This window comes from Colletes gigas, unplaced genomic scaffold (genome assembly GCF_013123115.1).
Source record: "Colletes gigas isolate AHSC1104 unplaced genomic scaffold, ASM1312311v1 Colletes_gigas_Sc00049, whole genome shotgun sequence".
NCBI lineage: Eukaryota > Metazoa > Arthropoda > Insecta > Hymenoptera > Colletidae > Colletes > Colletes gigas.
Genome location: NW_025106678.1, coordinates 292,304 through 317,390, shown reverse-complemented (window position 1 = coordinate 317,390; position 25,087 = coordinate 292,304). Strand labels below are relative to the sequence as shown.

At 35.4% G+C, this 25,087-nt stretch overlaps 1 protein-coding gene across 1 annotated transcript in view; it reads right to left on the bottom strand.

Annotated features, from left to right (window-relative positions):
• Positions 1–228: 228 nt before the first annotated feature.
• Positions 229–25,087, bottom strand: part of LOC122403333 — a 55,876-nt gene continuing 31,017 nt past the window's right edge. Inside the window, exon 2 of the mRNA XM_043406813.1 lies at positions 229–480. Within this exon, the coding sequence (XP_043262748.1) occupies positions 229–480 (252 nt within the window). The remainder of the gene's footprint in view (positions 481–25,087) is intronic.

Here is a 25,087-nt window from a genome sequence, read left to right as displayed (position 1 = left end):
AGTTATGGAGAAATCGATGTCTGACGTTGGTACTTAGCGATCCATCTGGTACTTTCATTTTACGATTCTTTGGAGGATGGCTCGTCTCAGTTACGAACCGGAACTTCTGTCCACCCAGCTGGAAGGACTGTACGTTAACGTTCCTTAAGATACGTGGCTACGGTCGAAGGAAAACCTTCTTCTGGTAAAAATCTGTTCGACGATGGACGTTTCCCGATGAAAATGCTTTTATAATCTCCTGAGGTTCCGTTTGCTCTGTCTCGAGCCAACGATTAGGCGTTTGTTCCTCTTGGTCGGCGTGGCTAACAGGGGTGTTTTGCAAGGACCGGTGTGCGGCCTCGAGGAACACGAGGTGCAAAATTCCATCAAGCAACCTTGTCTCGAACACGTTCCCACGTTCTTCTCGCCGTCCACGTGACATGGGAAAGAACAGTTCGGACAGGACAACAAATGTTCCCAGGGTGCGAGTGTACGACTAGCCTGGAACAGAAGAATTGAAACAGAAACAATTAATCTCTCGGTTATATTATCACATCCGTTATTTATTAACTATTACACCTATTTGTTTCAGTCATAATGGACTCTCGATCACTCTGGAATTCTGTATTGGAGCACTGAATCAACTAAACATTTCTAGCCACACATTATACCTTTGGTAATGAATTTTTTTTCTCGAAATTGCGTGGGATTTCGGAAATGTGTGTATTCACCAAAAATGATTGTAATCGACCCCTGCAAATAAAAATAATTTTTTCACAATGATTTGAAATTTTTAAATTTCGCCGAAAAATTTGTCCATCTTCCTGAATTTTTTTCTCGAAAGTGCGTAGGATTTCGAGGGTATCTGTATTGACCAAAAATGGTTGTATTTGCCCCCAGAACCCAGAAATAATTTTTTCAGAACGATTCGAAATTTTTAAATTTCACCGAAAAATTGGTCCACCTTACTGAATTTTTTTCTCGAAAGTGCGTAGGATTTCGAGGGTATCTGTATTGACCAAAAATGGTTGCATTTGACCCCAGAACCTAGAAATAATTTTTTTAGAACGATTCGAATTTTTTTTTCGCCGGAGAAATTTAGGCACACCCCCTTGTCGATTTTTCTTAAAAATTTGTTTTTCATTTATAATAATATGGTTTGACGCTGTACAGAAAAGTTGTTTAATACTTTTTTGTAGGTATCCACGAGCTCTACTGCGTAAATAAATTTCATGTCGATATGGCAGTCAGATTGGACCACGAAAGTCCATAGTGTGCAAGGTCTACTCGTATAACTCGTTCGTGCAAAGACGAACTTTTTCTCGACTGGTACGAGAATATATAAAATCAGCAGCTGGAAGAGTAGGTTCGTTTTTTACCGACTGCTCAAGAGTAAGATGGCGCTGCGATCGTATTTTCACACTAGCTTTACTGTAACACTATTATTACAGAATTCTACATAACAAACACATCCTATACAAAATTACAAAATCCTATAAAAAAAGAAAAATTACACTCTACAATTGCACCGAGTTTCTGTATCAAAATTCTCTTCAGATTTATAAATTTTGTCGAGGTCCTCAAAGTTAAATATTTACATAAAAACTGCAGAAATTATAAAGAAATATGCATATTATAAAATGCAAACGAATTTAATTGCAATATAAATCCCAATAAAAGTATAGAATATAACTAAATGGTGCAACGTTGCGCAACTGTGCACTTTTATGTCTGCCCGGTATCGTTAATCATCCATTAACGCTTTTACTACGAAAGCAAAAAAGACTGTTAGCTCCAGCAAGTGTGAAGAGTGCCCATTAACCCGTCTCCGCATTTCCTTTATCTCGGGTTCGTGTGTATCTACCTCTAGATAGTGTAGGTGGTTGGCTTTCTATTTGCTTAATCGCCAAAAATGTGAGGCAATTAGCGAGCAAACCGAAAACTGTCGGTTTTCCGGCCCCTTTTCCGCGGCGCGATAATTAATCGGATTAGCCACGACAAGATGCACCTGTTCGCGTGGGGATGACTTATTGCAGTAACGCGAGGTGAAAGGAGCGTTGAGCTGTACACTAACACCGAGGATTACACGAGGATTCACCTGCCTGCATACATTTCCACAAGTGTCGCGATGCAACCGACGGAATTTCAAATTTTCGATGCACAACATTCGTCAGAAAAGGCGAACAAAATTTAACGAATATTCACAGTTTTAATGTAGAACGCTCGTAAGCAAAGATGAACGAAATTTATACCTACGTGAAATAGAAATAAGTAAAAGGTAAACTAATTTTGGAAATACTGTTTAAATCGTAGAATAAATTTATGATGAATAACTAAATTTCTATGGCGAGACTTATTTATCATCTATTTCATATTTTCAATGCACAACATTCGTCAGAAAAGGCGAACAAAATTTAACGAATATTCACAGTTTTAATGTAGAACGCTCGTAAGCAAAGATAAACGAAATTTATACCTACGTAAAGACATGGAATAAGTAAAAGGTAAACTAGTTTTGAAATTACTGTTTTAATCGTAGAATAAATTTCTGATGAATAACTTGATCGAATAAATTTCTGTGACGAGACTTATTTATCATCTATTTCAAATTTTCAATTTTTCGCAACATTAGTGAGAAAAGACAAAACAAAATTTAACGAATATTTACATTTTTAATGTAGAACGTTTGTAAGCAAAAAACATCGAATAAGTAAAAAATATGATGAATAACTCGATCGAATAAATTTCTGTGACGAGAGTTATTTATCATCTAATCTTAACACGCTTACGTTCCAGGATTGTTCAGAATTCTGTTGCTTGCGTGTTAAAAAAATCACTGTGTAGAGCTAGGAGTGTATAAAGTACGCAAAGGACGATTTATGGGTGAATAACCTATACAAGATAAGCGTACGTATACTTATCGTACGTATTCACAATTCGACATAGCGTCACGAACAACGAACAACGTTGTCGAGGCGAGTTATCGAGCATCTGTCGTGCATTGGTAATTAGCGCGGCAGAAAATGCGTGAGAAAATTTCAACGATCGAATATGCGAGGCCGGATCGAAAAATCATCGGAACGAACGATCCTTTTCCCCGTGGCCGACGCGCGCTGAAAAATCGCGCGCTTTCGAGCCTCGTTTAATTTACGGCTATGTGTCGCTCGAATGTCCGGTCCCTAGCAACCGAACGGATTCCAGTTAACGAATCCGAACGAAACGTTGGCGCCAGAATTTCTGGCGGGAAAGGTGGCCCATACTGGTCGAGGCACACATGGACGAATATCTGATGTTATCTTCGTCTTACTTCGTTACGGGACCGACGCCATTCTTTCGACTCGATCACACCCACGAATTTTGAACACCTTTATTGCAACGAACAACTCTTATCGCGTAAGATAATAAATTAAGAAAGTTATAAAGTATAAAAATTACTGTCGATTTTTCTTAAAAATTCGTTTTTCATTTTTAGTAATTTTGTTTGACGCGCTGTAGAAAAGTTGTCTGATACTTTTTTGTAGGTAAACATGAGCTCTAGTTCAGAAAAAAGTTTCATACAAATATACAGGGTGTTCGGCCAACCCTGGGAAAAATTTTAATGGGGGGATTTTAGAGTTCAGTGGGGGGGTTCAAATCGTTCTGGAAAAATTATTTTTGGTTTCGGGGGTCAATTACAATCATTTTTGGTGAATACATATATCTTCGAAATCCTATCCACTTTCGAGAAAAAAATTGGAGAAGGTGTGAAATTTTTCGACGGGGGGAAAAAATTTCAAATCGTTTTGGAAAAATTATTTCCGGTTGCGGGAGTCAATTATAATAATTTTTGGTGAATACACATACCCCCGAAATCCTACCCACTTTCGAGAAAAAAATTCGTGAAGATGTGAAGTTTTTCGAAGGGGGGAAAAAATTTTAAATCGTTTTGGAAAAATTATTTCCGGTTGCGGGAGTCAATTATAATAATTTTTGGTGAATACACATACCCACGAAATCCTACCCACTTTCGAGAAAAAAATTCGTGAAGATGTGAAGTTTTTCGACGGGGAAAAAAATTTCAGATCATTTTGGAAAAAATTATTTTCAGTTGCGGGGGTCAATTGCAATCATTTTTGGTGAATAGACATAACCCCGAAATCTTGCGCATTTTCGAGAAAAAAATTCAATACTGGCGGAACTTTAAACGTTAATAATTTTTTAACGAAGCCTCCATCAACAAATTGATATTCTTGAATTTCGTCTTATTTTAGTCTCTATAATCTCTCATTAAAATTTTTCCCGGGTTATTTTATTTCGATTCAACACTAAAAAAAAAGTAAAAATGTAAGAAACAATATTTGTCGCGAAGAAATTTTAAGTAAGTAATAATTAAATATTTCACGAAAGGGTTATTTTTCCTGTTAAATAAAATCCTGTAATATTGCTTTAACCTTGTCTATAATAATTATGAATTACAAAAATATGTACCCCAAGTTTTTTTTAACGAAACTACCTATATATCTTATTTTATTACAATTCATCACTAAAAAAAAAAAATATACAAAACAATATTTGCCGTGAAGAAAGTTTCCATGAAGAAATTTGAAGTATCTAATAATTAAATATTTCACGAAAGGATTATTTTTCCTGTTAAATAAAAATGCTTAAATAACGTAAATGGGCACGAATTTCGAAAAGGCAGTAATTCAAACTTCGTCACTTAATGGGCTAACGGAAAAGAAAAAGGTTGAAAACATAACAGCGATATTTCGTAACGTAACGGTCGTTTAAAGAAATATCGCCTCCATGGGAACAGACTTCAGAAATGTAGAAAATTATGGTTGGGTCTAACGAATGCCCTTTCCTTACAATGTAGCAAGCGGCTAAAGCAACATTGTGTTACACGCACGTACACATCTACAAAAAAAAAAAACTCGATGTCGTAACGGGTCCCTAAATATCTCGGGGTACGGTCTTTACACACTTCCTGCAACGAAGATGAAGATTCTCTTCGGTAGATAGCATGAAAGAAAAATTTATTTTAAGGCTAGAACTCTTCGTTATACGATCCTCCATTACACAAATGCACAGCAGTTCTAATCACAAAACGATTATTTATTCAACCGAGTTTATCACTAAATACTTCAAAAAGTTCAAATTCAAACTTCAAAAGTTCATCGTGATAAGTAAATTGAATATTGAGAGTGTTAGAATAAAGAATGTTATTAAGTATATAATTATTTCTATCATGAAATTTATAGTTTCAGTCTTTAATTGTTTTGGGAGTGTTAAAGCAACAAGATGTGACTGATTCACAAACCAAATTTGAAAAATAAAATATTTACCAAATTCAAATGGCAAAAGATATATGATATATGATACAAAAGATATGTAATATGTAAATTGAGTATTTAGAGTATTGGAATAAAGAATATTATTAAATACACGATTATTTCTATCATGAAATTTATAGCTTCAGTCTGTAATTGTTTTGGGAGTACATCAACCGAGATGTGACTTTAATTCACACACCAAATTTGAAAAATAAAACATTTACCAAATTCAAATGGCAAAGAATATAATATTGATACGTATTATTTAAATAGAAAATAAAATTGGAAATTGGTAATTTAAAAAATTTCATTGTTTTTATAGAGACTGTGCTAAGAAATACAATGTTCGAAATGTCGACGGAAATTTTTTGGACAAAGACATATTGTGGTTGGAAACTTTCGCTCAACCATGTAGGGGTCTTGTGGGCTGTGGCAGTCACAGAGTAAGGTCACATGGGAACAGACCCACACAATGTTACAGAGTACCGCCCCTAGAACTTCGTGGAACGAAGATAAAACGTTCTTCTCGGCATCGGTCTGCCACAATGTTGAATGGAGGATCAAAAGTGTCATTGTATAGTTCCTGTTAGTTTTTCGTTCTAGCGACACGTGCCTTTTTACGATACTGCACGTATGTATTTAGGTTTGCGATACAGGGATCGACGAAGTAGAGTCGATAAAGGTTCGCTACGGGCGAACGTCAGAAAGTAAAAAGCAAACAAAATGGTAGATACAGGAAAAACTTTTCACGATTTCCACCAAACGTTATAACGTGGAAAATAGATAAAATGCAAGATAGAGGGGAGAAGTTTTCACGATTTCCCTCAAACTTCAAATTTTTCACACTGTTCCCACGAAAAATCTTATTTTTTATTTCCCGATCTACGAAAAGGAAAATTTTTTTTTTAGAGAAAAACACGTTTTAATATTTTATGTTTTATATGCTAGTCTTAAGAGTTGATTAAATTACGAGCATAATCAATCTGTAACGAAAGTGTAAAAATATTTTTATTCCTATTTAAAACTACGTTTGTGCGATACAAGTGCGATAACTTCAGGAAGCAGCTCGGATCATTTTAAACCGGAAGCAGTATATTCTTGATAGCCTTCTATGCGCTACAAATAAATTCTGCAGGAAATACATGTTTAAGTGCGATTACAATTAATTAGCAATTTCAGCGAAGTAAATTTAACTTTTTAATCTCTGTTCAATTGTATTTAATTAAATCAGCTTGGAAATGAATGTGTTTGAAAATCAAATTAGTACGAATTTTCCTACTCGCTGTAATCATTGTATTATTTGTTAAAACTTCAAATTAATTACAAAGTGAATGAAATTGAATATTATATTATGTAATTTTTTTGCAGGATGTGTTTGACTTCTACATTTATGTATACGACTTCCATTGCAAAATCAATTATTAATAAAGACGTCAAGATAAAATCTGGGAGATCGTGGTGTTAATAGAAGAGGGCGAGTGAAAAATGTATGAAAAGAATTAATGTTCCCGGTGCGCAAACAAGTTGCAGGCTTTGATAAACGATGCCAATTCTTATGCTAATAATTCTGTTAAAAAATTGGTCCATGGATGTACAAATAAGTTAATAAAACGCGGGTGACAGCATAATATTATTTCCGATCGCTTACCGATCGAAAACCAAAAATATGAAAATAATTTTTTATTTTTGGCTTGACCCTTATTTTTATTATTTTTATTTGATTATTTTGGTTTTGGAGGCCCTATTGTTGGCGTGACCGGGGGCTTCGAGAAATTCGGACCATTTGTCCCGGTCTTTTCGCCTATCGCGTCGAATTAAGGTGTAGCAGTAATCCAATATCTCCATTAAACGCGCTAGCTCGGTGTCGAATTTCGGACTTTGATTCTGTCAAATTAAACCACGGCTCGATTAATTCTGCCCAACGTGCACGAACGTTTTCCCCGTTCACGGTTGCCCCGAAACTCTGACTTCCCTTCTTTCCCTCGGTTCGTGACAAATCGTAGTTCGGATGGATCAACGATTTTTATCTCTCGCTTTGTGCCACTGTCTCGAGTTTCGTACCGATGTCCGAGAAAGTTTTCGTTAACTTCTCGCTAAAAGACGGTCGATCGGTCAGCCTACAAGAATTATGGTACCAATACGTTATGGTACCACCCGTCATTGCCGTTTAATTTCTCGCGGCGACGAAACTCTGATTTTTATCTTGGTCCCGGAACCGTGGACATAACGTTTCTTTAGATTTTAAGGAAACTATTTTCGATTTTTTACAGTCAAATTCTGTATATCAAACATATACAGGGTGTTCGGCCAACCCTGGGAAAAACTTTAATGGGGGATTCTAGAGACCAAAATAAGACGAAAATCAAGAATACCAATTTGTTGATGGAGGCTCCGTTAAAAAGTTATTAACGTTTAAAGTTCCGCCTGTATTGAATTTTTTTCTCGAAAATGCGCAAGATTTTGGAGGTATGGATATTCACCAAAAATGATTGTAATTGACCCCTGCAACCGAAAATAATTTTTCCAAAACGATTTGAAATTTTTTCCCCTCACGAAAAATTTCACGCCTTCTCGAATTTTTTTCTCGAAAGTGTATAGGATTTCGAGGGTATGTCTAATGACCAAAAATTATTATAATTGACCCCCACAACCGAAAATAATTTTTTCCAAACGATTTGAAATTTTTTTTTCCGTCGAAAAACTTCACACCTTCTCGAATTTTTTTCTCGAAAGTGTATAGGATTTCGAGGGTATGTCTAACGACCAAAAATTATTATAATTGACCCCCACAACCGAAAATAATTTTTTTAGTACGATTTGAAAAAATTTGTTTTCATCGAAAAATTTAGGCACCTACCCCTTGTTGATTTTTCTTAAAAATTCGTCTTTCATTTTTAATAGTTTGGTTTGATGAGTTACGGAAAAGTTGTCTCATACTTTTCTGTAGGTACCCATGAGCTCAACTTCAGAAAAAAGTTTCATCGAAATATATTCATTATTGTAAGAGTTATGGCTGCTTGAAAATTGGACCATTTTTATGGGATTTTTCTTATTTTATGGGGTCAAGGATCAACTTTTCGAATATTTTTAGAATTTCTACATATTCTCCAACAACAACCGCCTCCATCAACAAATTGGTATTCTCGATTTTTGTCTTATTTTGGCCACTAGAATCCCCCATTAAAATTTTTCCCAGGAGTGGCCGAACATCTTGTATAATTCGTTTAGTTTCGATTATTTTTACTTGAAAAAACTGTGAACATTCATGAAACATAAATAAATAAATATGAAAATTGTCAAAATAAAGAAATTTATATTTTTCTTGTAAAAAAATTCCTATATCCTTGGACCAAATTATTTAATAAAAAATTGATTTTATAAAATTATATTAATAACTAAAAACCAACATATGTTTTTAAAAAGTAACATTTAAGTCAAATTGACTCAGTCTGTAAATCTAGCGTTAATATTCAATAACGAGTAAAAATTTATTATATTACAAAAATAAATTTTTATTATGGTTGCAATTTTTTTTCTTTACAATCCGTTTACCTTTCTAATCTGAGATTTAGCGGAGGAAAACAAGATGGCCCTAATAGTGGGTATAAAATTAAATATCAGGTTTCGTGGTTCGATCTCTGCTTTAATTTTTTTTTTCCGAAATTGGATCAGGTTGGAACGTTCTCCTAATTTGCAAATGGAAATTCTGCAATTGTAATATCCACTGTAATACGTTACCAAAGATATTCGAGACCTCTCGATAATGAAAACGTTTTGCCAGTGCCTCGAGAAATTGGCAATATTTTTGTCAAAATTGAGTTTCGTAATTACCGGTGGTGTGCCCGAGAGAAACCGTTCCCGTTAAATTAAAATACCCTTCTTAATCAAGAACACAAAGGATTACAGGAGCATTAAATCTGCAATAAGTAATGATCCTTTTGGATACGGGCCACGCCTACCAGATGTTCCTGTTACGAACAGAATACTTCCAACGAAAAAAATACCAAGACTACAGCTTCGACTATATTTCAGTTGCGCATCTCGGCCATTAGTCAAGGGGAAGCAAATTTCTACCGACCGCTAAAGAATTAAATGACGGTGTAATTTAAGAAACTAAATAGAGTTGTCGATATAGAGACCTAGTTTTTTTTTATCACGATTCTACCTAAATGGACTTTAATGAAATTTTATTCTTCCATTTTAGAATTTTAAAAAAATTAATTTACGAAGATAGTGATGATTAATTCTCAGTTTTAACACGAACTTAGTATGTGTAAAAATTTTGAAAAGCATATTAAGTAAATTTTAAAGAGAAATTTTAGTTTAAGAAACTAAATAGAGCTGTCGATATAGAGACCTAGAATATATTTTTTTTTATCACGATTCTACCTAAATGGACTAATGAAATTTTATTCTTCCATTTTAGAATTTAAAAAAAATTAATTTACGAAGATAGTGATGATTAATTCTCAGTTTTAACACGAACTTAGTATGTGTAAAAATTTTGAAAAACATATTAAGTAAATTTTAAAGAGAAATTTTAGTTTATGAAACTAAATAGAGCTGTCGATATAGAGACCTAGAATATATTTTTTTTTATCACGATTCTACCTAAATGGACTAACGAAATTTTATTGTTCCATTTTAGGATTTTTAAAAAATTGGTTTGCAAGGATAGTGATGATTAATTCTCAGTTTTAATACAAACTTAGTATGGGTAAAAATTTTGAAAAGCATATTAAGTAAATTTTAAAGAGAAATTTTAGTTTAAGAAACTAAATAGAGCTGTCGATATAGAGACCTAGTTTTTTTTTATCACGATTCTACCTAAATGGACTTTAATGAAATTTTATTCTTCCATTTTAGAATTTAAAAAAATAAATTTACGAAGATAGTGATGATTAATTCTCAGTTTTAACACGAACTTAGTATGTGTAAAAATTTTGAAAAACATATTAAGTAAATTTTAAAGAGAAATTTTAGTTTAAGAAACTATATAGAGTTGTCGATATAGAGACCTAGAATATACTTTTTTTTTATCACGATTCTATCTAAATGGTTAATTCTCTGTTTTAATACGAATTTAGTATGTGTAAAAATTTTGCAAAAACATTAAATAAATTTTAAAGAGAAATTTTATATAAAAGAATTAAATTGATCCCTTCGTCTGGCTCATTTAATAAAACGTGTATCAGTAAAGACTATGGTAAATATTTCTTTTGCACTTGGCGGTGATTTGCCAACAGAAACGGCACCTCGTTATGTCTCGTTACCCATGAAAATGATCGGTAATAGGCATACAATGCAGGTACCCTTGACCTCGCCCTTGGCAAGACATTGCTTTTATCTACTACAATCGGTTAATCGATTCACCTAGATACCCCAGGACGCCCAAGGTCGTTCGAAGGTCGTTCAATGTCATTAAGCGACGACTGTTAAACGAGCCTTGTAAAATATGAATCTTACGAATGCCAATAGGTACGAAACAGCCTTGAAAGGTCTGTGAACCTTCGACCGTCCGAATAAATTTGCAACATCGACGGTTCCTTTGATTTTTAATCAAAGAAAAGATCCAAGAACGTTCCTTTATTTTTCCCCTCTAAAAAGAAAAAGATGTCAGTCATTTGCTTCAAGGAAACATTAACAATTGTAATCCTCGTTGAAAGCAAATCTCGTGCCGGCGTAGCCACGTGCTGTCATTGAAATTCCTTTAAACGTCAGAGACGCAAGTTTCACCGACTGTTCCATAACATGAATAAATTTCTTTTAATCGTTGAACGCAGAATACTCGGGTTCGAAATTCCTTAAATCAAAAATTGAAAATGACGTGCCACGATTAAAACCCCATTACTATAATGAAAAGGGGATTGACAGAAATTGTTTATCGGAACCTAATGAATTATACATTCCGATTCCCGCCTAAAGTGATAGATGAAACTTGAGGAGATTGACTCGCTCAAGGTCGCGTCCAGCGTCTCATTCACTTTAGTTCTCATATACAATTGCCGTTTATTTCTTTCTATGCGATAACCAATCAAACGCTCGTGTGTATTAAATATTCTAAACACATATCACGAACACTTTCAATAATCTCGTTGTGTTACGATTAACGGACGGGAATATTTTACTTCTTCGCAAACTCTACAAAGTCAAATATCGGTGTTTGCCTTTTTAAATGATCGAAGATAAAGAACAGAATGTATGGCTGCAGATATGAGAGAAAATATAAAATATGAGGAAAATTAAATAAATAATTTAACTGGTATTAGTAATGTCACGTGGTTGTTAGCTATCTACTCTAATTGTATTATCTAGTGTTCGTATGCAGCGATTTGTTAATTTGATATTTGTATTATTCTACGGGAATACCAAAATTAGATGGCATTACGAAATGGTCGGAAGAGTGAATGGCATTGCAGACGATTGGGTTAACGAAATGTTAAGAGGGTCATTGAAAAAGAAAGAAGCCGATACGCAGTCGGGTAACGCAATCCACGTTTGTTCTCCGCCGAATGCACGATTTCCGTCGGCCAAAAGACGAATATTTTCGGTCCAATCGGAGCTGTGTTCAACCATGAGACAGGTCTCGGGTTACGGGACCCGTAAGACCCAAAGTACACTACTGTGGACACAGGTATACACCCCCGTCGACGAGTTTGTACCCAGGTAGAACTTGTACAAGTAAGGGCTCAAAAGGGACTCCCGAAATAGCTCCTTTGAAAATCGAAGAATAGTGACATTTCGAAGAATCGACCGAAGTCAGGAAGACATAGCCCCACCTTGCAAAAAGGGAAGAAATAGTGCAACGAAAACAGCTGTAATTAAATTTGAATTATTTGCCAGTGACAATATTTACTTATAATTATTATAAGGGTAACACAGTTAAAGAAATTTAAGAAATCTTTTAAGAATCTCCACATCGTTATCACTTAACACGTTCATTGCCAGACCAAACCCCTCCAATTGTCCACGAAAACGAAACTTTGTTTTTAGACAATTTGGAAACTAGCATAGCCATAATTTGTCACAGTCTTGTTAAAATTCAAGAGCCGTATTTAGATTTATTTTCTATAAGATTTATTCTTGAGAATTAATATTTTTAGCTCCTTGGGGATAAACAATGTCATCCATATGTAGGTGACGTGACAGTCAATGTGCTAATGCTTCTTTGAGGTCATATTAAATACGAAGAAATTTGCATGTGAAATTGTATACTAGGAGTGCTTTATTATTATGATCTTAGTATTGGTAGCTTTATCAATAGACTGCGGATCTTTATGCAAATTCACATTTTTATTAATCGAATTAATGAAACGAAAGCTTCGCAGAGGGCTGTCTCAACCCCTAAATATAATAATTCGTATCTTACTTTAAGTATTTCGTATATTTTTGCATATTAAATGCATTCTGTAGTTTAGTGAGGATTAAAATTTCCCATAAATGCATAAACATCCGCAGTCTATTTATCAATATCGTTTCACTTTGATCAAGGAATGGGCACAGAGAATTGTGTATCGTTTCTAACCTTCGAAGATCTTTTCACGTTAGAATATTCAAAACAGAGAAATTTGGGCGGCAAGTCTTCGATCCTCCACTCTCCGAGTCATTTAGTAAAAACCTTTCACCAAATATGCACGAAACCCAAAACATAGAACGTGAATTTAAACAATTATTTTCAACCATTAAATTAAATAAAAATCCACAATTTTTCGAGGTATTTAATATTATTGTGATAAGTTATTTGGGCGGCAATCTTCGATCATTGGCTCTACACGCCATTTGGTAAAAGTTTTTCTCCAAATATGCACGAAACCCAAAACATAGAACGTGAATTGAAACAATTATTTTCAGCCATTAAATTAGATAAAAATCCATAATTTTTCGAGGTATTTAATATTATTGCGATAAGTTATTTTGGCGGAAATCTTCGATCATTGGCTCTACAAGCCATTTGGTAAAAGTTTTTCTCCAAATATGCACGAAATCCAAAACATAGAACGTGAATTTAAACAATTATTTTCAACCATTAAATTAAATAAAAATCCACAATTTTTCGAGGTATTTAATATTATTGTGATAAGTTATTTGGACGGCAATCTTCGATCATTGGCTCTACAAGCCATTTGGTAAAAGTTTTCTCCAGATATGCACGAAACCCAAAACATAGAACGTGAATTGAAACAATTATTTTCAGCCATAAAATTAGAAAAAAATCCATAATTTTTCGAGGTATTTAATATTATTGCAATAAGTTATTTGGGCGGAAATCTTCGACCATGGACTCTCCAAGCTACTTAGTAAAAGCCTTGCTCACGAAACCCGAAACATAGAACGTGAATTGAAACAATTATTTTCAGCCATTAAATTAGATAAAAATCCATAATTTTTCGAGGTATTTAATATTATTGCGATAAGCTATTTGGGCGGAAATCTTCGATCATCGACTCTCCACGCTATTTGGTAAAAGTTTTTCTCCAAATATGCACGAAACCCAAGACATGGAACGAGAATTGAAACAATTATTTTCAGTTCTTGAATTAAATAAAAATCATTCGTAAAGTATATCCATAATTTTTAACATTATTGGGATAAGTTATTGGCGTAACGAGCGTATTGTAAACCTGGAATATGCGTTGTACGAGTCATGGGAACGTTTCGCGAGCATCCGGGGCGGTTGAGTTTAGGAAATATCTGGCCGGGAGAGGTTCGCGCCAAAAGTTTGCGGCTCGAGTTTCCAGACGCGAGTTGCGTGCGAGCCAAGAGGGCTTTGCGCACAGTTACACGCGCGATTTGAGCGTGTATGTGCAGGGTCCAGGATCGGTTGGCTTCGAAGTGGGCCAGATGCCCGCCGGCAACGCACGTCAGATGTATCATTATCTCAGCCTCACTGTTGCTATGCAATTAGAGTCCGTTAATCGGGATCCCCACCACGTGACGCCAACGCGCCTTTCGTGACGCCAGCCGTGGGGCGGGGAGAAGGACAGACGAGAACGCGGGAAGGAGACGGTAGAACGGAAAAGGAAACGTCCGTGGAAAGAGGACAGAAAAACGTCTACAAGGAAGAAAGAGACCAGGTCAGACATAGAAAGGGATAAGAACCGCGAGCCAGGCCGGAGACGAGGACGGCAACAACAACAATAACAACCAACAGCACGTGGACGTGAGACGGCCGAGACTTCAACGAATTTCATTCCTCCCCGCCGACCGTGAAACATTTTGCAGTTTTCTTTTCCCGGATGGATGTTCACCGTACTTTTTTTCTGCCCGCTGGACCGTGGAGAAATTTTGCCACGCAAAAAACCAATCGTATCACCGACGAAATTCGCGAACCGTAACCGACCGTAACCCGTTCCTCTCCGCGATTTCGACATTTTATTCAACGAAAGGTTCACGATTATTTTCAACCGTTGTTGCTCGTTTTCGTTCAATTTTCGTGTACGCGGTCGCGTTCGATGATTTAAGGTGTCCTTCGTTGTACAAAGGCCAGGCAGACTGCCAACGAGACGCTTCTTTAAGCGTCCATTAAGAGCCTCCTGACCTTGGAGGCACTTTTCATGAAAGGTGCGCGGCCAATCGCGCGGGAAAACGGTGGAACCACGTGGTATCGCACGTTCTTCCTACCAAACAGCAGTTTTTCAGAGTAAAAAATATTTTGGGGGTGAACGACCGAAAAATTACAATTTACGTTATTTAGAAACTATGAATTTGTTTGAAAATTCGGGATTACGAATGTTCCTTTTCAACACATTTTATTTAATAAATTGTTCCGTCTTAATGTTTTCTCTCATTGTTTACCTATTAATTTCGATTATTTTCTATGTCTAAAAACATCCTTGAAATTTGTTTAAATTATATAGTGTGAAGTACAGATATGTTTGATTATTTTACAAATATCACCAGTAACCACCATGATACTCAACATGCTGAGAAATACTTTTATTATTAATATTAAAAAAGAGCAGAGTGAGAGTATCACTTTCAAGTGATTCACGAATATCTTCCCAAAAAGTGACCATTAAGTCATCAAGTGGGACCAAGCTTGCCATTTGACTGCACCTAATCAATTTATTAGTTGCTGTTTCAAACTATTAACGAAATGACGTGTTGCCATGCGCGCCAGTCATCGTTCTCGGAATCCCCGGGATCCCGCCACCAACAACTGGTATGCATTATCATCTTTTTCATGCGACTATGGCGATCAATTCTCGCGTCATTTCCGAAAAAAGAACTAAACCTCGTTAAACGAGTTTGTACGCGCATTCGTGCAGCAAATGTCGAGAGATCCTCAGGAAACTCGTCATTATCACCAGGATGCAATTAACGGAGACGAAGTGATAAATAGTGAATTCACACGAGCGTATACAGAATTTTCGCGGATTGTAAAAAAGTTGTTCACCTCTGCGGTCTATTTTCACAAAGATTGTCTTAAAAAGGCGTTCCAAGGATCACTTGCTAATTATAAAAATACCTTCTACAAACATGCCCATGTTTAGCAACTCGTCATTGCTGTTTCACGTTTGTTGTAACACGACCGTTTATTAAATACCTTTCCTTGCACGAATCACTTTAAACGACAGCTTTACCACAATTTCTTCCGTGTTTGATTTGATAGCCAATTTTTTTTAGTATTTCTCAAATGTCTCGACATTTCTGGGATTGATATTGGAAACAGAATAACGTGGTCAAGATAAAATTTAAATTGATTGGTATATATTGTCTTTGTTAATACTTTTGTCTTCTCCAAAATTGGGACTTGTAACTTGAAATTTTGTATAGTTTTAAAAATGGCACTATATTTCTAAAAAAAAAAGAAGAAGAAAAGAAGTGAATATAGTATATCTCGACATTTCTGGGATCAATATTGGAAACAGAATAACGTGGCAAAGATAAAATTTAAATTGATTGGTATATATCGTCTTCGTCATTGCTAATGTCTTCTCCAAAATTGGCACTTGTATATTTCTAAAACAAGAAAAGTGAATATTGAAAAATTTTTGAATTCGAAGTAGAGATTAAAATTGTTATTTTTCATCGACACCCTCTTTGCAAAAGAAAATGTTTGCACACGCAGGATCGTCCCGGTTTCGAAAAGATGGCGAACGGCGATGGTACAGAAACGTCGAAAGGTCGTTGGAGGCGGCGGTGTCCCCGTCAGGATCGGAGAATCTACGCAGTTACGATCGATCGAGTGACCAAGGTTCAGGATGCAGGATATCTGTCCGATGACGTGTGACCCGTTCGAGGCCATTATTCGTCCTGTGTACCACGAAGGCCGTACGGTAGAAAGGTGTCTGCTAGTGTAAAAAATCATTGCCAACCAGAGCCACGCGTCTATTATACATACATTATTCAACGCAATCACCAAAAAGTCTCGTTGCGAATTCAGCACGATGCACCGTAACCGCGTAGCAACAGGGACCCGGCAACAGGACCTGTTTCAGCCTCTCTCTTTCGGCCGTTCGTCTGTTTCGCTTCGACTTTCGCTAATATCATTGTCGTCCTCTCTGTTTGATCCTGGCTGTTTCTGTTTTCTACGGTTCCTGGGCGAGCACGTCCGTCGCTTTCTCGTTGCTCGTTAACAACGCGACGGGGAGAAGTCGGTGGCACAAACCGACAGTTCTTTTCGGTGCCTTTTCGGCAACTCGGACCACCGAACATCGGCCGTGTGCCTAACGGAATGTGTTTTGCTATGGTCAACGAACTTGCCCGCGAAAATGGTGCAGACGACCAAATTGCATCCAATTTCGCGCGACGCGCCCCAATGCGCTCACCGCGACAACACACTTGGGTCACACAAAGTTTCTAAACACGCGACTAGAATCTCGTCGACGCTCCCAATCGCATATTTCCCACCAACTGCGCTAAACAATATCTATCAATCTTTAAATAACACTTGCTGTAAAGTTTCTTAAAATTTTGCTTTATATTTAACTCCTTATCACAATGCAGTTTTTTTCTAAATGGAACTGTATAATTTTATTGCACCATTCGACGCAGTTTTTCAATCCCTACAAAAAACTATTAAAGTACTCATGCCCCAAACTTAGTAGTTCAAAAGTTATATCCATTTTTGTATCTTAAAATATGCCCTAATCGTAAAATATTCTGAAATTAAATCTAAGTACAAATATTTCAGAAAATATTCCTGACTTGCTATTCCAGTGATCAGTGAAGGATGAGAAAGTATTTCTTTTTAGTTCGAAAATTCATGGTAAGAATTTAGTATTCAACAATAAAAAGAAAAAGGAACAATATATAATTATTATGCAACGATGTCTTGTGATTTTTTGGATCCATTACTTTTGCATGGTGTTTTAAAAAAATAATTGCATCAATAATATTTGAAATCATCAGAACTGTGCAAATTAATGTTTTTTATGAACAAAGTATAATAACGAGCCCAGCGAAGGGTTAACCGGAAATGACAAGTCGCTAGCTATGAAAGAAAAGCAAACTAAGTGTCCAGTTGTGTTTGCAACGAATTTCCCTGAGGCTTCAAGGAATATTAATTTTAAAATTCGCCACACTTATTTGCACTAAACTCCACCCTTTCCTTTCGAGTCGAGTCGCACGTTGGGTCGGTATCCTTCAAACGCGACTGTCTTAAACGCTTTCACGGTTGTACAATTAGACACGCACGAGCCTAAACACAAAAATAAGAGGCATGCGACAGTGTGGTGGATGTTTGAGGTGTAACATCTTTTCCCAGAAACGTTTGCGAACGGCGTGTACTCGGGTCTAATGTTCACACGTCCGTTGGTAATCTTTCACTTCCGGTAATTTAATATTCAATAGTAATTAGTAACATTTGAAGACACGACCGTGCCACTTCGCGTTGGCCTTCGTATTACCGATGCCCGTTCCTTTCGTATGGAAAGCAGCTGGATCGTTCAACGTACACGAGGGAATAGTTTTTCGAGAGATTGAATCAAATAGATTAATCTTATTCTTATTTATCGATGGTGCACCGTTGAACTTCGAAATATGAAGTTGCAGAAATTGTCGAGACGCGTGAAAAGAGGAGGCAAAGCGTTCCGACAATGGGTCCCTAACTTTGATTCTCGTTGCACGTCGGGGTCGACGGTTGCCTGACCCAACCGAGAAATACGAATAGAAGATGGCATTAGTGCAAGGAAACGTATCTTCGAGATGACCAGTAAATCCGTCCCGAACACAAGCTACGTTTTACGACGGTAAATTGCTAATCCACGGACCCTGAACGGCACTTACAGAAAATCTCGGCAAGCAAAAGGGCCGCGTGCACGAAGAATTTACAACGTCTGCCACACGTTCCTTCTTACCCCTGCAATATGGCTTATCTAAATTAACGTGGAAACTCCGAGGAGGGACAAAAGATAACCAACAGGTTGAAACGTTCCTCGAATTGCTTCAACCGTCCAGGCACCATTTTATTTCCACGCGTTACCAGCTTCCTGTTCCAAATACGACATGTCCGTCAACCCTTCCACGCGTAAGGGAAACAATTATTATGTAGACAGTAGAATCTGGCATATTTTTTAAGGATTGTCAAGGATGGTCCTCCAAAAAACCATAAGTGACTTTCTGCAGTCAAAGTCGAACCTTCTCCATTCCTATCTTCATAATATTCTAAACAAACGCACGTTCGAGGCGTAGACCCTCGAACGCATTCCAGCCTAAACCTAAACACTTCACTCCATACGTACTCGATCTTAGCCTAAACACCATCGACGCCAACAATGATGGTTGCAAACACACATACACTTCTTACAATTCCCCAATCGTAACTGATTTTGTAACATACCAAGCTCCTAAGCTACATCTGCACAACGAGCTTTCCATTAGTATTTTCAAAGAAAGATAATCCTCCATTATAGGTAAAATATTATATTGAAAAGTTGTGTACGTTGCTAAACGAAACTCACAAGTGATAACTGGCTTCCAAGGTAGTATGTTATAATTACCATGCAGAAAATTGATGTTATTCCAATTGATTTTTTGTATACAACAGGTAGACTAGTCTTCAAAAGCAAAGTGGAATGTTCTTTTTCACAGTCAATTATTTGCAGAATGGGAGACACAACGTCAAGTTCGCCTAGCTCGGAGCTCATACTTGGGCCCAGCATATATTCCCGAACAATGTGCCCTTTCGCCCCCCGTTTCAGGGGGTAATCTTTAGACCTTGGCGCAAGATATGGCCTTCCGAACCTGACACCGTAGGAACACCCACCTTAACCTTATCTCTACCTCATTATCGGATCGTCGTTAGCCGTGACCTCTGACCTCGTACCTGTTAGCAGATCGGGCCACCTTCGCTTTCATTACCTACAACGAAGTGGAGGATCCGGGCCCGCTCTCCGAGGAACCACTAATTGCGTCTTTCCTTCGACGAGCGCAAAACGCTCGCATCTCTCATGACACACGGAATGCCCAGCCTTTCCTTGAAGTTCGCGCGCGACTCAAGTAACCAGTTGGTGCTATAGTCATCTGCGGGAACATTGATTAACGCGCCCTGAGACAAACTGGCTTTCGTCTGCCTCTTCCAGCGAGTTCTCCGTCTCTTTGACAATATATTAACGTGGCTTCCAAAATAGAAATATTCGATTCAACGTATACGGGGTGGTCGGCCAACCATGGAGAAAATTTTAATGGGAGATTCTAGAAGCCAAAATAAGACGAAAATCAAGGATACTGGTTTGTTGATTGAGGCTTCGTTAAAAAGTTAGAGAAACATTTCCAGCCACACGGTATATTTTCGGTAAAGAATTTTTTTCTCGGAAGTACGTAGGATTTCGGGGGTATGCGTATTGACCAAAAATGATTGTAATAGACCCCTGCAATTAAAACTATTTTTTTTCAGAGCGATTTGAAATTTTTCAATTTTGTCGAAAAATTTGTCCACCTACTCGAATTTTTTTCTCGAAAATGAGTAGGAATTCGGGGGTATGTGTATTCATTAAAAATGATTGTAATTGACCCCTGCAACCGACAATAATTTCTTCAGAACGATTTGAAAGTTTTCAATTTAATTTTTTATTAGCTTTTAACTTTTTAATGGAGCCTCGATCAACAGATTGATATTCTTGATTTTTGTCTTATTTTGGTCTCTAGAATCTTCCATTAAAACTTTTCCCTGTATACTTCCTATTTTGGAGTATTACTCACAATTGTAATGGTTTGCATTTTCTTCTTAACATTTATAACGAATAAATTCTGATACTTTTGAATAATGTTAGAAACAATAAAAAGTGATAAGTATACTGTTAAATTATTGAATATTTCTGCTTTTCACAGGAAATTTTAACGAATGCTGAATAGATTCTTAAACATGACAGTCAAGGTATTAATGTAGATTACCTTGTCTTGATAGTCCTCAGGGTCACTACAAACGTTTGACGCGAATAATAAATGGCTTGTTACGACTCCAATCGACTTCGATACCACGAGTTTAATTCCTAATTTGTGTAAAACGTTTCGTTCGTCAGCGGTTATTATGTTAATTGAGACTACATTTGATATTTTAATTTATTTGAAATCTCCTATTTTATTTTTTTTGTTTTCAATTACCACTAATCTGAAATCACTTGGAGTTTGTTAAGCGTATTTCGAGCCTTTAGAAAATAGAATTTTTAGTATTTAAAAATAAGCAATATCGGAATCAGTATAAACAGTCCCCATAAAAATATCTAGAAATAATAAAAATTATTGTCATAGCGACTAAGAAGATTCCATCAGTGATAATAAGTAGATCCAGTCAGAATGTATGCAGAGTAAATGAGTATACTAAATATGTTTGCAAATTGTGTGGTCTACTATTGCATGAGCTTATTTGTTTTGAACATTACCACACTTTAAAAAGGTACTAAATAAATCAATATTTGAATTTGTATGCTCTGTAAATGTTCAAATTAAGAATATATTATATTTTGCTTGCCAAAAATATGATCGACGCATAAATTAGGAAAAATAATATTTACGATTCCTGTGATTTTAAAAATGAAATTTGAAGGCTAAGTTTTAGGGAATTTAGTGTTAAGAAATTTCTGTAAGGTGCAATTATTTTATGCCTAAAATAATATTTGGGATTCCTGTGATTTTAGAAATGAAATTTGAAAGTTAAGTTTTGGGGAATTTAGTGTTAAGAAATTTCTGTAAGGTGCAATTATTTTATGCCTAAAATAATATTTGGGATTCCTGTGATTTTAGAAATGAAATTTGAAAGTTAAGTTTTGGGGAATTTAGTGTTAAGAAATTTCTGTAAGGTGCAATTATTTTATGCCTAAAATAATATTTGGGATTCCTATGATTTTAGAAATGAAATTTGAAAGTTAAGTTTTGGGGAATTTAGTGTTAAGAAATTTCTGTAAGGTGCAATTATTTTATGCCTAAAATAATATTTGGGATTCCTGTGATTTTAAAAATGAAATTTGAAGGTTAAGTTTTAGGGAATTTAGTGTTAAGAAATTTCTGTAAGGTGCAATTATTTTATGCCTAAAATAATATTTACGATTCCTGTGATTTTAGAAATGAAATTTGAAAGTTAAGTTTTGGGGAATTTAGTGTTAAGAAATTTCTGTAAGGTGCAATTATTTAATGCCTAAAATAATATTTGGGATTCCTGTGATTTTAGAAATGAAATTTGAAAGTTAAGTTTTGGGGAATTTAGTGTTAAGAAATTTCTGTAAGGTGCAATTATTTTATGCCTAAAATAATATTTGAGATTCCTGTGATTTTAGAAATGAAATTTGAAAGTTAAGTTTTAGGGAATTTAGTGTTAAGAAATTTCTGTAAGGTGCAATTATTTTATGCCTAAAATAATATTTGGGATTCCTATGATTTTAGAAATGAAATTTGAAAGTTAAGTTTTGGGGAATTTAGTGTTAAGAAATTTCTGTAAGGTGCAATTATTTTATGCCTAAAATAATATTTGGGATTCCTGTGATTTTAGAAATGAAATTTGAAAGTTAAGTTTTGGGGAATTTAGTGTTAAGAAATTTCTGTAAGGTGCAATTATTTTATGCCTAAAATAATATTTGGGATTCCTGTGATTTTAGAAATGAAATTTGAAAGTTAAGTTTTGGGGAATTTAGTGTTAAGAAATTTCTGTAAGGTGCAATTATTTTATGCCTAAAATAATATTTGGGATTCCTATGATTTTAGAAATGAAATTTGAAAGTTAAGTTTTGGGGAATTTAGTGTTAAGAAATTTCTGTAAGGTGCAATTATTTTATGCCTAAAATAATATTTGGGATTCCTGTGATTTTAAAAATGAAATTTGAAGGTTAAGTTTTAGGGAATTTAGTGTTAAGAAATTTCTGTAAGGTGCAATTATTTTATGCCTAAAATAATATTTACGATTCCTGTGATTTTAGAAATGAAATTTGAAAGTTAAGTTTTGGGGAATTTAGTGTTAAGAAATTTCTGTAAGGTGCAATTATTTAATGCCTAAAATAATATTTGGGATTCCTGTGATTTTAGAAATGAAATTTGAAAGTTAAGTTTTGGGGAATTTAGTGTTAAGAAATTTCTGTAAGGTGCAATTATTTTATGCCTAAAATAATATTTGAGATTCCTGTGATTTTAGAAATGAAATTTGAAAGTTAAGTTTTAGGGAATTTAGTGTTAAGAAATTTGTGTAAGCTACAATTATTTTATGCTTAAAATAATATTTAGGATTCCTGTGATTTTAAAAATTAAATCTGAAAGTTATGTTTTAGGGGATTTAGTGTTAAGAAATTTGTGTAAAGTGTAATTATTTTATGGTTGAATAGTTTACGGGTATTCCGATGGGGAACGTTTATATTCCGCGCACGTGCCGCGTTATATCTTCCTTGAACGAGTAATAAATCTTGCGCGTAACAGTATGCAATTACTTTGATAATCTAATGTAATCAATGGAGGGAGGGAGGAATCCGTTGACCGACTTACCTACGTACGCCCAGAGCTAGACGTTTCATTGAAAGAACAAGCGATGAATGAACGAACAAACCGGATGCAAGAGGAGCCGGTCAGGTAAAAGTTATCGAGCACTGGACGCGATTAAGCTCGGCCGGTTTTATCTGCCACTAGCGCCAGCACTAACATTACACGGTAGTTATGCACTACAAGTATCGCTATCGCCTCTTTGATAACTTTCAATTACGCCTATTAACTGGAGTTCTGGTTTTCTTAATGAAATTACTCGACTTCACAGCGGGAGACCGATACCATCAACAATTACCATTTTCGCACTCTAGCGCACGAGAAACCTTAAACGTTTCACTCACAGTTGCATCAATCCAAACAACACTATAATTATTTTACTAATTTGAATAATAGTTGTAGAAATCTGGCACCAAACTCTTGTATATATTTGGTCGAAAAGCACGTGTGTTTCTATTTTATATAAATTCGACTGTACTGTTTTAAAAAAATTTATTTTCTGGTTTTCAGGACCTCAACATCATTTTCAAAACTACGACGTATCTAAACAATGACATACACCAAGAAACTGTTTGTTTCTATTTTATATAAATTCGACTGTACTGTTTTCAAAAAATTTATTTTCTGGTTTTCAGGACCTCAATATCATTTTCGAAACTATGATTTAAAGAATGACATGCGCCAAGAAGCAGTAAATTTTATCTTAGAAACACGAATTAGAGAAAGGAATATTAATATTGAGATCAAGTTTTTGATATTTACTAATTTGTTGATTGAGGCTTCGTTAAAGAGTTATAGAAACATTTCCGGCCACACGGTATATTTTCGGTAAAGAATTTTTGTCTCGAAAGTGTGTAGGATTTCGGGGGTATATGTATTCACCAAAAATGATTGTAATTGACCCCTGCAACTAAAAATATTTTTTTCAGAGCGATTTGAAATTTTTTAATTTTGTCGAAAAATTAGTCCACATTCCTGAATTTTTTTCTCGAAAGTGCGTAGGATTTCGAGGGTGTGTCTATTCACCAAAAATGATTATAATTGACCCCCTCAACTGAAAATAATTTTTCTAGAACGATTTGAAATTTTTTAATTTTGTCGAAAAATTTTATCTTAGAAACACGAATTAGAGAAAGGAATATTAATATTGAGATCAAGTTTTTGATATTTTGATTTCATAAAATTGATTTACCTGAATCATTTTATAATTGGAAAATAATTATGTGCTAATTATTAAAACTTCAAGTGAATGATAGAGTAGAATTCTAAGTTTTTTAAAATTTTGATTTTGTCGAAGATGTCCTTTATTTTTGAAGGTATGAAATATAGTTACATCATTTTTTGGCTCGAATCTAATAAAATATTATCAATTAGTGATTCGAGGCAATCTCGGTACACAAATTACACTCGTTTTTAAGACCGCTACCAGATATGTTAATGACGAAACTCGAAGTTTGCAAGACAAACAGCAGGGATATTGATATTCCCAAAATACGTAATATGCCAGGTATACCAAAAGGCGAAACACGAATGTACATTCCAAACGACTGTACGTTTGGGAATTTCTAACACGCATCGAGTCGAGCTTCGACCTTGAGTGTCTTCGTGCTGTGCAAGGACGTTCATTGATCGATAAAACCACGAAGAGCCTCTCCGTTTCTCATCTCGTTGCTATACCCTCGCATTTCTCATACGAACGTCTCATTAAAATTGCCAGAGTATATTTATTAAAATTACCATCACATTCCACAATTATCGAACTCCTTGTTCGAAAATAAACAAACGTCTTTATTATTTTTGGAAAAACACAGGTTTCACCATTCCAGTTGCGAATATATTTATACAGGATGTTCAGTCACCCCTGGGAAAAATTTTAATGGGAAATTCTAGAGGCC